Genomic DNA, 15,051 nt, shown 5'->3' with positions numbered 1-15,051 from the left:
ATACACACTAAATTCTTAAATTAACACCGTTTCTTCATTATAAATGTTTTATTGTGGTTTTATGTGATTTTTATCTAGGGAAACTTCTCTGTGTTTAAAAAAGTTTGCTGCTGGAGTCACAGGTTGGATGCTGAATCTGGCAGCAGACCAAACAAGGGATGCACTTTGCACCAATGAGAGCACCCATTTCAACAATCCCATATGGCATCGAGGCCCCGCCTCCACGCCCCATCCCAGCTGAGGGTCTCATTCATGCTTCAACACAGTCGTTCGCTACAAGCTTCCTGGCCCTCGGATCAACTGGTTTGATTCGATTTGGCCCTGTGACAAAGGAAGACTTTCTGCACACTCATACTTTAAAGAATATTTCGAGACTCGCTCCCGGATATCTGCGGAGCTGAACGCACAGAGCCCGTTCGGACTGACGGTGGAGATGTGCGCTTGGAGAATGCTTCACATCAGTGGAAGGATATATTTACTTTCATCATTTGAACCATAAAAGAAAGTCCTTTCGGATTTTTAATGAGACGCCCCTGAAACATCACACAGCGTCGGTTACTTCTTTCCCCCTACAAAGCTCTGTAAATGCTCAGTTCGTTTGTGGCGCTTTGGAGGAGCGCAGCGCGTTGAAGTGGACCTTTTCTTGTGTGCCAAAGTGCTTTAGCTGCCTAGCTCAGTGTTTTTTTCAACTGCTTCAAGAAAGTGTTACCAGCCGATCGGAGCAGGGTGTAAATGTTTGGAATCCAGGAACATCTGATTCGTGAAGTGAGCGGATTAAAAGAAAGAGGTCTTGGAGAGGAGATGGATCCAGTCCGGTCGTGGGTGCGCACTGTTGGGGTTGTGGATGCGAACGTCGCAGCGCAAAGGTACAGAACAAACTCAGCTGATCTGCTGACTTTAGGTTCTCACCATCCTCTCATCTGATACGCCCATGCTTGTTTGACTGCTCATGATGGAGACATTATTATTATTATTATTATTATTATTATTATTATTATTATTATTATTATTATTATTATTATTATTATTATTATTATTATTATTATTATTATTTTAAGGTCGAACATTAGAAGAGGCAACCTTTGAGAAAAGAGCTGCAAACTACTTGTTGCAAAATATGACACCAGTCCCCTATAAAACTCACTGCCCCCAAACTCGTAAAAACTTCCTTAAAAGTGACGAAAAAAATAACAACAAACATTTTTCATAATGCTTGAAATGATAATGAAACTTGCCCCAAATGCAAAACAGCTAACAATTATTTATTTGTACATAAAGGCAAGAGGCATTTAATAACGTCATTAGTTTTCGTTCACAGGAGCGGAGATCACTGTTAAAGCTGTTTGTGACTAAAACGAAATACATATTTTTCCCAGAGCAGCTTTAGCTTCAGCTTAAAGGCAACTTCATCGTCACCTGCCACAAACTTTACAGCTCTGATTTTTTTAAAAACAGAAATGACAGATTTTCCAGTGTTGGCTCTTTCTTCTACTTACCGTAGATGTTCAGTCAGCTTCTGCACACATGTATTAATTAATATATATATATAAATATATTTACAACACACAAACCGTATTGTACTTCAATGTTGAAGAAACAGTCATGAAGAAAGCAGAATCATTTTCAAGATGAAAAGTTGGCAACATGCTAAACAGCGCAGCGCGCATATTTTAATAGAGCAAATAGAAAACAGTTATCAGGATTATTTATTCATTTTTTTAAAGTATTTTAGTGATTTTTTAAGCAGATGGCTGTTTGTTTTTTAATCGACACTTATTTTGTTCAACTAGAAACAAAAACTGAAGTTGTCAAGACAAAATCTAAAGTGCACTCGAGTGTGATTTGAGGTCTTTTTCAGACAAAAGTAAAATTACAGAAAAATTTAACAAACAGTCAAACCTGCTCTGAACCAGCCCGCAGATTCATAACAGTCTCTTTTTTTTATTAAGATGAATTCAAACAAGCGTTTCACGTGTCCAAATCTTTAATCCGCGTTAATTAAACACTCAGTGTCCTAATGTATATTTTAACTATGATGCTCCGCCATCGACACAATTTTCACTTAAACAAGACGTCGACACTTTTCAATTTTCAAGTTAAAAGAAAAGAAAAAAAGTTTGAGTAAGTTTGGCTTATAATGACGTTTTTTCTGTATTTTTTCTAGTCCATATTTGGTTCTCCTTGAAGGGTCAAATGTATGCAAAATTATCCATCAGTTTAGTTATTTTATTTGTTTGGCTTATGCTAATAATCTACAATTAATGTATGGATCAAAGAAAGACTTTGAAGAAAAAAAATGCACGATGATAAATATGCTTTTAATATTTTAATGTTTTAATTAATTAAAGCTATAGTAAATTTAATCTATTTTAATTTAACTTTCAAGATTTATTGCAAATAGAGAAAAGTGTTTTAGTTTAGTTTGTTAGCATGCTTGCTGTGTTTCTTTGTCCATATTATTATTATTATTATTATTATTATTATTATTATTATTATTATTATTACTGTTGTTGCTGTTGTTGTTAATAATAATAATAATAATAATAATAATAATAATAATAATAATAATAATAATAATAATAGAAAGCTTGTTAATTGTCATTTAATAAAAGGAAAACAAGTATTTCTACTTGATGCTATAAATGTGTTTAATTAAATAAAGTATGATAATATTCAGTGTGATAAGCGTGAGCTGACTGTCTCTTCCGGTTGTGTCCTAAGTGGAGTGGCCCTGTCGAGAGCTCATTTCGAGAAGCAGCCGCCCTCAAATCTCCGCAAGTCCAACTTCTTCCACTTTGTCCTGGCGCTCTACGACAGACACGGCCAACCTGTGGAAGTGGAGAGGACTGCGTTTGTGGACTTTGTGGAGCACGAAAAGGTGTGTGACTGTTCCCGAAAGCTTAGAGATGTCAATTCTACATCGAGTTTTAATATTTAACGTGTTTAATCAAAATCGCACGACATTAGAGATTATCCACATGTATTTGTAATATACAGTATTTCAGCCGTAACCAGGTGCTCAGCTTAATTTCCCCCATCCTTGGTAAAGCCAAGCATATCGAACAGCTGACGGCTACATGTTTACACAAGCTTTACCCCCAATGAGCTGATGATGTGGGATTGAAAAAGAATATCTAATGACTAATTAGCAGCTTGCCTCATTAGGAGGACATCACTACTTTTTTAAAATGCAAATTATGCTCGCTCCTGTTAAGTTATACAGTGAACTAATCATCAAAGTCTCCTTTTCCTTCATGCCTCTCTCCCATACTCTAAATACTGCTGCATGGGGTGGGGGGATTCCTCAAGTTGGACAACACCAAAATAAAGAAGGGTGCAGCATGGAGAGAAAGACAGAAAGAGTTTGAGATATGCCTGGAGTAAAGCCTTATGCCCAGTGTTAATGGATGTTTTTGCCTTGTGGTGAGGGGGCACAAATCTCCTGAACTTCTGGCAACCACTGCACTCTGTGGAAAAGACAAGGGGAGTCTATCCTAACAACTAAAGTTCTAGCATACTTTTGGGTTTTTGGAGCTTCGAAGTGAGGCAGGCAGCAATCCTGATGCCGGGGCCGAAGCTGTTGGCGTGCTCCCCTTTGTGCCACACAGACCATAGACTAATATGACGGCAGTGGAGAGGTTCATTTTCTGCATGGTTACCCTGGCATCTGTTTTTGCTTTGTAATTGCGCAGAGGTAGAGTGATGCTATGGTGAAGTAAACGTCCCTCTGTGTATATTTACAAAAGTTATGAAGCTGGGCATCCATCTATCTCCAGGTGTGTTCTCATATTAAGTTTGGAGCTTTTTCATCTTATCTTCATGCATCTTAATTTCCACCCCGTTTCCTCTCCTCTCCTTGCAACTGCCTCCATTTCCCAGTTTCTCCACTCCCCCAACCTTCTTGTTCTCTCGCCTCCTTTCTCGCGCTCATCTCTGCGATGCCAGCCTCCTGGGTTATTGGACCAGAGAGCATTCCTCTGAGACCACTTAGAAAGACCAGTGGAGGTAGAGAAAGAGAAAGGAAGAGGGAGAACACAGAAGAGGGGGGGGGGGGGAAGAAGGAAGAAGTGAGAGGCTAGCGGAGAGTGTAGGGCAGGGGGGTGTAAGGAGGGATAGCAGAAAGGAAGTTTTTCTGTCAAGGTCGACTGCTGCTCAGTCTCACACGCAGTACTTTCCACTCACTGGAACACACTTTGCCCTCACACACATAAGTGCATATAGCCATGCCTGCTACCTCACTGCAGCGAGGACCACTGCATTTGATCCGAGGGGTTTTTTAGGCATTTGTATCAGAGATGACAGTTCAACCTCTACAAAGAATATCCGACTCAAGGTTAAGTGCTCAGCTTATGAGCACAACACAGGGTCCCAAATGAGCTTTGAGCCTACAACTCTCTGATCTCGATGCTGCTCCATGGGAAGGGCGAGCTGCAGGATTAGGCAAGACTCACTGTGCTTAACCCTGTTTACTGATGCCCAGCTGTGCTTATCTGTACCCCAGCGAGCCTAACTGTATTCTCTGCGTTTGTCTGTACGCCTGCCTCTCTTTTTGCAAGGAGCAGACGGGAGAAAAGACCAACAACGGTACTCACTACAAGCTGCAGCTTCTCTACAGCAATGGTGAGTAGGTTCAAAGATGAGCAAAAATTGGACAAACCTGACACAGCTCTGCTCTTGACTTACCCATTAATTTCCCCTCTAGCTCTTATCACTAGATTTATACAATTTACTGTTCAGCTTTTCAAGCTGTTACTTATGGACCCATGTATAGGGAAATGAGGTGCACGCTGCCTCCCCATCCCAACACCTCCTCAGCTCCTCGATTCCTCTTTCCACTTCCCCCATGGTGCTTCCACAGCAGATCAGGGGGGATACACAGAAATTTGGTTCCCATGAGCCACTGCTGCCCCAAGTCTGTCGCAGTGGCACCCATGGGAGAGAAGATAAAAGACGCGTTCCAGAGCAACCCGCTGATACACACGCATACATACAAGTACACTAAAAGCACTTCCTCTCATCCCCTTCCCCCAAGCGTTATCAAAGGCATCTCAATCGAGACTTTGATGAAAGGAGCACATTTTAAAGGCAATACTTTCCAAACTCTCCATGAAAAAATTCACAGGCAGCGTGGTCTCCTCTGAGGGAGTAGTTCAGTGCGTGTTGTCTCCTTCTCCTGAGGCAAAGTTTTAAAGAGACACACCTGATTACATGCAAGTAAGAAGAAATGTTTTAAAAAAGAAACAACCCGTTTGTTTCTTCATTTAAACTCTTTAATAAGCCGATCAGCTCCCGTTCGAACGCAGCAGAATGTCTCCTGCCAGTCATAGCTTCACACAGGAACAACCATAAAAGGAACAGCTTGACAAGCCGTGAGATTCTGGTTATAAATTGTGGCCTTAGAGTCGAATATGAGTAATAATCATCAAACATCAAATAACTCAATCCCCTCAGAAACCATCAGAGAGGAAATTTGAACTGCATGCCAATCTTGTTCCTCCATGTTGGCTGGACAGAGTTCAATGCTTTTTTTTCTTAGAGCCTATCCAGATACTGTGGAAAAAAAATTCTATCATAAATCTTTCCATCTTATTTTGAGAATCCACAGAGATTTATCGCTGAGTGGTTAGGAGAGGTAAGAGAGTTTAAGCGCTTAATGTGACAGATCGGTTATGTTTTGCAATTAATTTAAAATGAGCATCTCTTCTTTGGAGGTTTCCAGCACAATAGAAATGTCTCTTTCAAGCTTCAGTAGCCTCTACCCGCAGCTTACATCCAACTAAAGAATGACAATTATTTCAGTGTAACAGAATTGTTCTCATGCTTGAAACACTTCATAAAAAGTGACATCTTCTTTTTTTTTCCTGCAGGGGTTCGCACTGAGCAGGATCTTTATGCACGACTTATCGACTCCGTCACTAAACAGGTTGTTAAACTTTCCTAAAGTTTTCCCTTGAATGGGATTCCTCTTAGAGTTTTAAGAAACAGCAGTTAATTTACTTTTACATGAAACTCAGTCTGACCCTTTGCCCCTTGCTTCTTCCTCTCAGCCCATATCGTATGAGGGACAAAACAAGAATCCAGAAATGTGTCGAGTTCTGCTCACACACGAGGTTATGTGCAGGTGAGTGTCACACACACACACACACACACACACACACACACACACACACACACACACACACACACACACACACACACACACACACACACACACACACACACTAACCTGCACCTACAAATGTCAAGTACTTGTATCCATTACACTCTTTCACTTTGTTTTGTCTCAGTCAGCTTTAAATGGGTTTTGTGGTGATGCTTGGGGCTGTACTTTTAAAAAAATTACCCTGTTATTGAACTGTAAGTCTAGGTTGTCCATCATCATCCTTGTTACAGTTGTAACCCACCGCTGCTGTCTGCTGTGAGGCAGCATGTCCCTGGTTAAGCTCCCGTTCCGTCTTGGAGCGCTCCACTCTCTCGGGCCTGTGGTTTTTGCAGTCAGAAATCAACTGACAGCAGCAAACACTTTAGGGGATCAATCTGCTTTTGGCTCATGGAAATAAAAATTATGTTTAGACATGCATGAACTTCATCGGCACTGGATGACAAGTGCGGTGGTGCAGCCAGTGCCAAAGAGCAACTTCGGAAGCAGAGCGAGTTTAAGAAGGCTGGTCGTGGCTTAGGTAGCTGTTTTTTTTGTGGATGTAGAAGAACTTTAAGAGTGTCTGGAAGTGGGTCTTGACCTATAGGATGTGAGGGCCACAGGAAGAAGGCTAGGGGGACTGGAATATCAGGAGGAGGGCTGAAGCAGAGTGAGCTTTGCCATTGTGTAGCCAGCAGATGCCCGAATGTGACTCACAGCTGGCTAATAACAGAGCCGAAGAGGCAGAGGGCAAGCGTCACAGCTGGGGAGTGAGGCCGTCTGACAGGGGGGCGGAGGGGGGGCAGGGCAGGGCCAAGCTGGGACACGAGAGGGGTAAGGCGAGGTGTAGGGGTGGCAGATGGTTAGGGGTGGGGGCACTTTTGTTATGCAGTGAAGGGGAGTTGGGGGCTTTGGGAGGGGTTGTTGAGGGGGACTGGTCGGCCAGCAGGCTCCTTGGACAAGACCGCTGACGAATGGTAGGATGTTATGGGACAGTGTGCGTGCGCAGTAAAGCTGCGTGGGGGTTGAGTTTGATTTCAAAATCAATGTGACAGATTGCCTAGCTGGCTTTTCACTTTTTCAATGGTCCCTCACTATTTGTAGGGTGTGTTGTTGTACCTTTTCTTCCTCTTTTATTCTTTTGTCCATTCTTCCCCACCCCTCCCATGCTGCTTTTGTGTGTTCCTGGATCACGGCCCACTGTGGGGCAGAGCAGCCGGGGTCTATGGATGTGGATGGGTCAGAGAAAAATGGTGGCTCCTCCTGTTTAATTTGTTGTTGTTGATGGGTTTTTTTTTTTCCCCACTACGCTAACTTTTTCCACTTTCCTGTTTCTTTAACCGCCCACTCAGTCGCTGCTGTGAGAAGAAAAGTTGTGGCAATCGAAATGAGACGCCGTCCGATCCAGTCATCATTGACAGGTAATAAAATCCAAGCATGTCTCACACAGTGTCCATCACCTCAAACCATCACCTATCTATACTATCTAAACTCTCACAACAGTCCCCTCTGCACCAACTGTAGAAGAAGCTTACACATGCTCTCTGTTCATTTAAGACATAATACCTAACTGTGCGTGTATGCATCACATGTCAATCTTGTTCTTCTTCTCCATGGGAAGTATGTTCATTGTTTCTCCGGGGCAATTTACACCACATCACTGCAAACAGGCGGTAACATCCAGTGAAAAGCGCCCGTGTCTGTCTCCCATGTGTCTTTCTGTCTGCGGCTTTCTGTTTATCGGCTGATCTATCTTCCAGCTTGCTGGGATCTGTTTCACTTTGGTCACTCATTTGCACCTGAGACCTGACAAAAGCACAGATTTACTTTTATCAGAAGCATGTGGATCATTCACACCACCAGACGGGCTCACATATGTACTTAATGTTCACCCCGAGGGCCAGTTATCAGGCTTAAAGGGAGATGACCACCCCTGTAATCAGCGTGTGTGAGAGTCTTCACGTCTAAAGGGCTTTTGGAGGTCCCACACTGTCTGCCTGGCATTAACCAGCGTGATTGATACTCATAAGCAGACCGTATGTGAAATACCTACTGTGTGATGTCATGGGGCAACCTTCATCACCTCTCTCTCCCTCACTCCCTCCGTTGCCCTCTCCTTCCTTCTCTCCTTCCCTGCAATTGTCTGTCTAGAAAGCACTCACTTCACATATATCAAGGACCCTTTTCTTTCCCCTCCTCAGTTCAAGCCGGCTGGCTGTTGACAGTGTGTCTCAGAGGATCTCAGATGAAGATAGTTTTCATATAACGGAAAAATCGGGTTGTTGTTGTTGTATGAATTTTCCCAGAATACCTTGGAGCAGCTGCTTTTCCCATTTACTCTAGAACATTATTCTCACAATCGCTCCCTCCGCACCCTTTTTATACTTCCTCCTAACATGGCTAAACTGCTTTGAAATTTGCTTTTTAAGTAGATTGGTGATTTTCTGGTGAGGAAAAACAACACAAAAACAGTCTATATTTCTTTGTGGCTTTCTGTGTGTGTGTGTGTGCAGGCTGATGTGCAGCTCTGAGGATTGATTTAAATTAAATCATTGACCTACTGTACTCTCTAATCACACTGGCCATATCCTGTCCTGATGGGGGCTTCTCCCTCACGACTAGCCTACAAAATCCCCTCCTCAGGGACCCACCTATTAGAAGCCAGTTAATTTCTGCTAAGCTGGTGGAATACTGCTTTGCCCAATCAGAGGTGTCCTTACTTTTCTCCATATGCTCAATGTATGTATGCTCAACTAGGAGGAAGTTTATAACACATATGCATCGTTTGCATGCACGCAAACGAATGTATATTTTCATGCTTGTGGGGATGTTTATTTATGTATGTATATGGATCTATGTACGATTGTCTGTGTGTCTCTTTGACCCCTACACTGACCTTTTCCCCTAGTCCTTGCTTGGGTCTTAAATTATTCATGTGTGTGTGTGTGTCTGAAGCCTATGCGCATTTGTGTATGTGTGTGCACTTCTGTGTGTGTGTGTGGAGGAGACAGTCAGTTTCTGTGGCTCCAGTAATCAGCCTCCTGCTCCCAGCCCTAACACCTGTTCTCCAATTAACATGCAGCGTGCTGGGGCCCACTCCCTTCCACCACCACTGCTTTCTACCCTTTTCCTTCCTTCTTTTCTCCTTCTCCTCGCACCCTCAGTGCATTGCTCCCTTTCCACCTGCCCCAGTTTGTATCTGTGCTTCTGCACACCCCTCTCGCCCTTTTGCTCTCACATGCTTACTATTTTAACTCCCTATTGCTTAATTCCCGTGCTCCTCTTTCTTTTCTCCGTCACATTACCATCTCCTTCACCAACACCCCCCTCCACCCTCCCTTTAGCCTGTCTAATTTTGCCATAATTAGGCAGTGTCATTAGGACACCTACCCAAGCACAAGGGAGTTTGCAATTCCCCAAACGGCCCAAACCCCCTCTTTTCTAATCTCCTTTCCATATTGTTTCAGTTTTCTCTCCCCCTTCTCCTGCTGCTGCTGCTACTGCTGCTACTGCTGCAGCTCCCTCCACCTTCCCTTCTTTCTAATCCTGATCTGAGTGAAAGGGGAGAGAGAGGAGATCACAGCTGATCCACTGGGAGGGGTGAAAGGACAGAGGGTGGAGGGATGAAGAGGGCAAGGGCAGGAGTTGACAAAGAGATGACTCGAGTTGCTTTTGGGGGCGAATTATCTAACGCCCCAGTGCCTGCTGTGTCTGCTAGTTTTGCAGCTGCATAGGTGAACTGTTATACTCGCAGTCCTAATGTGACATCTCTGTTTGCAGGATGTCACTTATCCTTGACTGATGGCCTGACTTGTTTTCTGATTGGTTAGATGAGTGGATTGTTCAATAGGAAGTTGGATCAATGCCTCTGGGCTCATTACTATAAATGTAATTCTTCAAGCTCATGCAATCAATGTATTTATTACATTACATTTCTTTTCTTTTCTTGTTTTAATAAACATGCGTAAATGAATCTTTTTTCAGAAACTGGTGGTTGATTATTTTGACAGGTCATTTTTAAGGTCATTTATTAAGCGAAACAGAAAATTATTGAGTGCTTTCAGGTCAAAATTCAAATACTGGTATTTCTTTTATTTTTATTTCTTTATTTTTGGATGATTGCTTTCACTGTTTGAAATTTAGCTCATTCTCAATCTCAACCCAGGCAGATCTGTTAATGGTGGTATTATTGCAAAACTGATCTCTGACCTCAGAGAAACTATATTGGTTCTGGGCCTCAGTCTTTATGAGTGAGCTGTGGGGTTTACAATGGAGACAAGCAGATGTCAGTATTAGTATTAGGCTGTGTGGGTTGAATGGGATTTGTTGGGGGGGGGGGGCAGCTCTGGGTGTGTGCTTTTATATTTGGCTAAGAAGCTGAGATCAATAGTTGGTCATATAGAGTGTGTAGAGGGATCCATTGTAAGGCAGGAGTCTTGTGAGGGGCACTGGGGTGATCAATGGTAAGCACTATCTCACTAATTGATCGTGTTTCCAAGAGGGCCCTTTTTTAACAAGCCGGTGCTCAGAGAAAAGACGAATAATCAATAGGAATTTTCCAATGTTGTCAATATGCCTGTTCCCTCCCCCACACTGAAAATGAGCTCACAAGGACTGTTACATACTTGTGCACACTTTCATCAGCAGCAGCTTAAACCCAGATTTTTTGTTTTTCAGAAGGATGCATTTAGAGTTTATTTTATTCTTTTATTTATTAAAACTATAGTATATGAGTCTCGAGAAATGACTTTATTTGAGCTTAGCTCCGAGAACGATCCATTATTCTTAATCTTAGGTTGTGGGTTGTATTGATCTGTTTGTAGTCTTGGTTCTAGTTGTGTGCATGTACCACAGGTTTGTTTTCATTGAGTGCGTGCAGGGTTTCCTTTCTGATCAATATACAGAAAATTGGTTTAGTTTCATCTCAATTACAAATTTCCTCAGGTCAATGTGCATTATTGCAGTTATTAGTGAGCAGTTCTTAATGCTGGTATAAATCTTATGTCACATTTGGATATCTCGCTTCTGCGGTGCTTGTGAGCTGTTAAACTCTGTCATTTTTATTGTTTTTTATGGCTCGACGCTGTCTGGAAAGTTTGACAATAAACTATTCAAATATCTGTTGCTGTATGTAAATACCTGCTCCCTGCCATTGTGGTGTATTAGACAGACAGTGTGACCATCTGTTTTGATGTTAGTCTTTCCACCTGCGTGTGCCTGCCTGTCATATTTTCTTTAAAAACCCATGATGATGCAGACTACTTCCCTCTGTGCTTCCTGCAGGGCTTTGCTGCCTACCTGATTTCACAGCAGGTCACATAAAGTTACTCCTTGTCCTACTAATGATGGGGAATATTGGCCTCCTCATTCTTCAACCGAAAAGAAAATAGAAACTACAAGTCTTTGGGAAAAGAACATTAAACTATCAGCCAAAGAATAAATGCAGCAACATTTTTTGGACTGTGTCAGAGGTCGAATTCCTTCCCTTTCCCAGATGCATACTCAAATTCTACCGCCAACTCGCCCCGTTAGGTCATCATATACACGCTTGAGAGTTTTATGTGTGAGACAACAATGTCATTTTAGGAAACCGTTTCTCATGCATCCAGTATTAGATTTGCCTTTTACTGTACTTAATTAAAACTCATAATTCACTCTGTGTACACTTGTATGCTGTCTTTACCTTTTTCCTCTCATATTATTTTAGGATGAGTTTTTTGAGGTTTGGTCCAAAGCTGGAAATGGTGCACGTAGTGTCTGAACCCACACGCTTTGGAAAGCACAACTCAGTTTCACATTTTTATTGTGAAGTCACAGATCTTTTTGCCAAGAAATTATTGAAGTCCAGTCAAATATCTCAAAGTGTGTTCATACGCGCCATCCTGAACCCGAGCAATCAGCGCTAAGATCATAATATCATAGCTACATGGCTTCAAAGTTGGATCTCTCAGTTACTTTTATTTGATCCTTTGACTGGAAAAGAGTTGAAGATGATGGTGGTGAAGTTGTTGCAAACTGAGACAAATACACCTTCACATACTCTGAGTGCAGCTGTAGCTGGCTGAGGTGTTTAAGCTGTCAGTTTCTATGACAGTAAGTGGCAGTCCAGCTACAGGTGAGCCTCAAAATCTAGCATTTTCAATGTGTGCAGACTTGGCTTTAAAGCTGCTGTTGAATACACTAAAGAAACTGAACATGTCATAGAGAAGCATGTGTGCGCTCTTAGTTACGGATACAGCAGCCATTATTATCTTTGCATAAATTACCTGTCTGTCACACATGCATGTTCAGAGACAAAGTCTGCCCCCCTCAGTCCGCTGTCACAGGACTCTCCCTGGTGAGCTGGTACTGTCCAGTCCCTCCAGACCCTCTGTCAGCAAGCCCCTCATGCAGGGGTCCAGGCAGCGTGGCGACAGAGCCCTGAGGCTCTAGTGCACAACGCCTCACACAGCAGAGCGGCACGCAGGCTGGACCACTGAGCAGCTGGCACAGGACTGTGGGGATGGCTCCTCCCTTGGGGCAATGCAAGCAGGAGAATGACACAAAGACAGACAGGGAGAGACGATGCAATGTCTAGAATATCAAATTCTCTGACAGGCACCGCATCAAACAGTAAGAGCCACACTCAGAGTTAAGACCGCTGAAAATGAGTTCAGGGACCTTTGGTAAGTCTCAAGCTCTCTACATTTTGGTGTCATGTGACCTGGAAATACCCGGGACTCCAGCATGCACAGGAAGTGTATAATGAGTGGAAGGTTATGGGCCGAGTTTGTGTTTGGTCACCCTTGCTCTGATACGGCCAGCATTTGGCTGTTGTGGCTTGAACTCTGCCACAAGAAGTAGGCCTGGTTTGTTTTCTTTGAGAGCCTACACAGGGGGCAGTAGGAAACAGACAGCAACGGAGAGATGTTGTGACAGGAAATGGGATCGGACTACCAATGGATGAACTGTGGGGGGGGGGATATTTATGAATGGGAATTTCGAGGAGGGGTGGGATGCTGGGGAAAACCCTCCCATTTGTCTAGCCACTAATAAGGTTCACCTTTGGTTGAGCAGTGAAGGGATTAAGCAGGGACACTCAAAGGATCACAAGTGGGCAAATTACAGTGATTTAGCAGCACTTCAGATCATGAGCAAGCGAACAAGCATTCCTGCACTGGACTTTCATAAGAATCTAGAATCTTGTGTGTGTGTTTGTGTGTGTGTTGGGGGGGTTGCTGGAGTCAAAGGCCAGTTAGCAGTGGTATTTAGTAACAGGGGCTGTTTTCTTTGGCTGGACACTGCTGCTGGGGGTGACTGGGTTTGGTTGTGGTTAAAGGCTTAAATTTCACTAATGACTTAACAATGCCCCCTGGTGCTAAGCCGGCCCCACAGGCCACCTTGTTTTTTTGTTTGTCTATTTATCTGGGATCTGGAAAGACTCTTATTTTTCTTAGGAGTTAGATTTCTCTGAAATCCCTGACGCTCACTTTTTGAAAGCATTTCCAAACACTAATATTTACACTTCTGCAGGATTTAAAAAATAAAATAAAAAATTTGATTAAGTATCACAGGCAAAAGTTATACTTCCTGCGGTCCATGAAGGAAACAGACAGGCAAAGACGCTGTGTATAGACACAGTTCTTATACAATAGCTTTTCATTCGTAAGAACTTCAGTACATTTATCAAAGCTGCTTGAAAAAAATCAAGCATGGAGTAGCATGGAGCATATGAGTGCAGGATTGCTGCAGAGAACCTTCCCACTGAAGGCAAGTCCATGGTGTGTTTCCATCTTAATAAGAAAATCTTTGGTGTGACCGTTATTAGCCATTCTCAAGCAAATTTAATGTGTAGAGCACAATGTAGATACTGCACATTATCTTTAATAATAATCTTTAATAATTTGTTAACTGTCACAATTTGCTGTCTTTGTGCTATTTCAGATGTTACATCATATCCGATAGTCATGGCTATACCCAGGTTATGTTCCCCTTGAGATTTAGTTTGATTTAGTTAAGTTTTTTCTTATGTTTTTTTTTTGCTGACCTCATGATTGATTTTAGTTACAAATAAGAAAATAACCCACACTTTCTATTGACCGTGTGCAATACACAATTTTTTTTTAACTGTCTTGCAACAAACAGCGAGCAAAGAACCAAAATGGGCTTAAAAGTATAGAGAGTGAGCTAAAAGCCTGAAGTTTTTGAAGCGTTTTCACGAGATCTCATGAGAACTCGGTGGCTTGTCTGATGTGGGGATGATTGCTGGATCGAACATAACATTAACAAATAAAAGTCTGACAGGAAATGTGAATTAAAAATGGAAAAAGCAGTTTAACAATTGTCGCTGCAATCTTTTGGATACATGCAGCAGGGTGTGGGATGGTCCTGATGAATCTGTCAGGGCTGAGGGCAAGGGGTGATGTGACTGCTGACAGGCTCCCAGCAGGCATGCTGAGAGCCCCAACAGTCTGCATGCCCTCCCTAAAGCCTCCACCCTCCTGGCCCCCCAACCACTCTGCTCCCCTTCTCCTCTCGCAGTCCACGGCTCCCACACATTTGTTGTGTATTAGCCATGGACAGTAAATTACAGCACCTTGAAACCTCTGAGTGATTCCATTCCCATCTCTTCGCACGTTCCTCCTCTCTCCCTTCAGCACCATTATCCAGCTCACTTTCTCTGCGTCTGTCTATCTTCCTCATTTTCTCTCCTTTTGATCTGTTTTCCTTCTCCTGTCTGTCATAGTCGTCCTGGCTTTTCGACTCCCTCAACCCTGTCAGATTTCTCTCCCCTGTCTGTCTTTCTCTCACTTCTGCTATACTTCTCATCCTCCTTTCTCCATTGTGTCACGCTACACAGCGTTCCCTCCCAAACACATCCCCTCCGCTCCCCCTTTACTTTCTTACAAGCAGGTCCCTGTTGTCTAGGCTTC

The 15,051-nt window shown here is 42.9% G+C and overlaps 1 protein-coding gene across 4 annotated transcripts in view; it reads left to right on the top strand.

Annotated features, from left to right (window-relative positions):
• The first annotated feature begins 254 nt into the window (after nucleotides 1-254).
• ebf2 (EBF transcription factor 2) overlaps nucleotides 255-15,051 on the top strand; it is a 28,573-nt gene continuing 13,776 nt past the window's right edge. The window contains exons 1-6 of one of the 4 annotated variants that reach the window (XM_026187942.2): nucleotides 255-866; nucleotides 2,722-2,878; nucleotides 4,557-4,620; nucleotides 5,868-5,923; nucleotides 6,048-6,121; nucleotides 7,492-7,560. In XM_026187942.2, the coding sequence (XP_026043727.1) occupies nucleotides 733-866; nucleotides 2,722-2,878; nucleotides 4,557-4,620; nucleotides 5,868-5,923; nucleotides 6,048-6,121; nucleotides 7,492-7,560 (554 nt within the window). In that variant the 5' untranslated portion in view covers nucleotides 255-732. The remainder of the gene's footprint in view (nucleotides 867-2,721; nucleotides 2,879-4,556; nucleotides 4,621-5,867; nucleotides 5,924-6,047; nucleotides 6,122-7,491; nucleotides 7,561-15,051) is intronic. The other 3 variants (XM_026187943.2, XM_026187944.2, XM_026187945.2) reach the window with 3 other exon arrangements.

This window comes from Astatotilapia calliptera, chromosome 12 (genome assembly GCF_964374335.1).
Source record: "Astatotilapia calliptera chromosome 12, fAstCal68.1, whole genome shotgun sequence".
NCBI classification, from domain to species: Eukaryota; Metazoa; Chordata; class Actinopteri; order Cichliformes; family Cichlidae; genus Astatotilapia; species Astatotilapia calliptera.
This window is presented reverse-complemented; position numbering and strand designations above follow the sequence as displayed.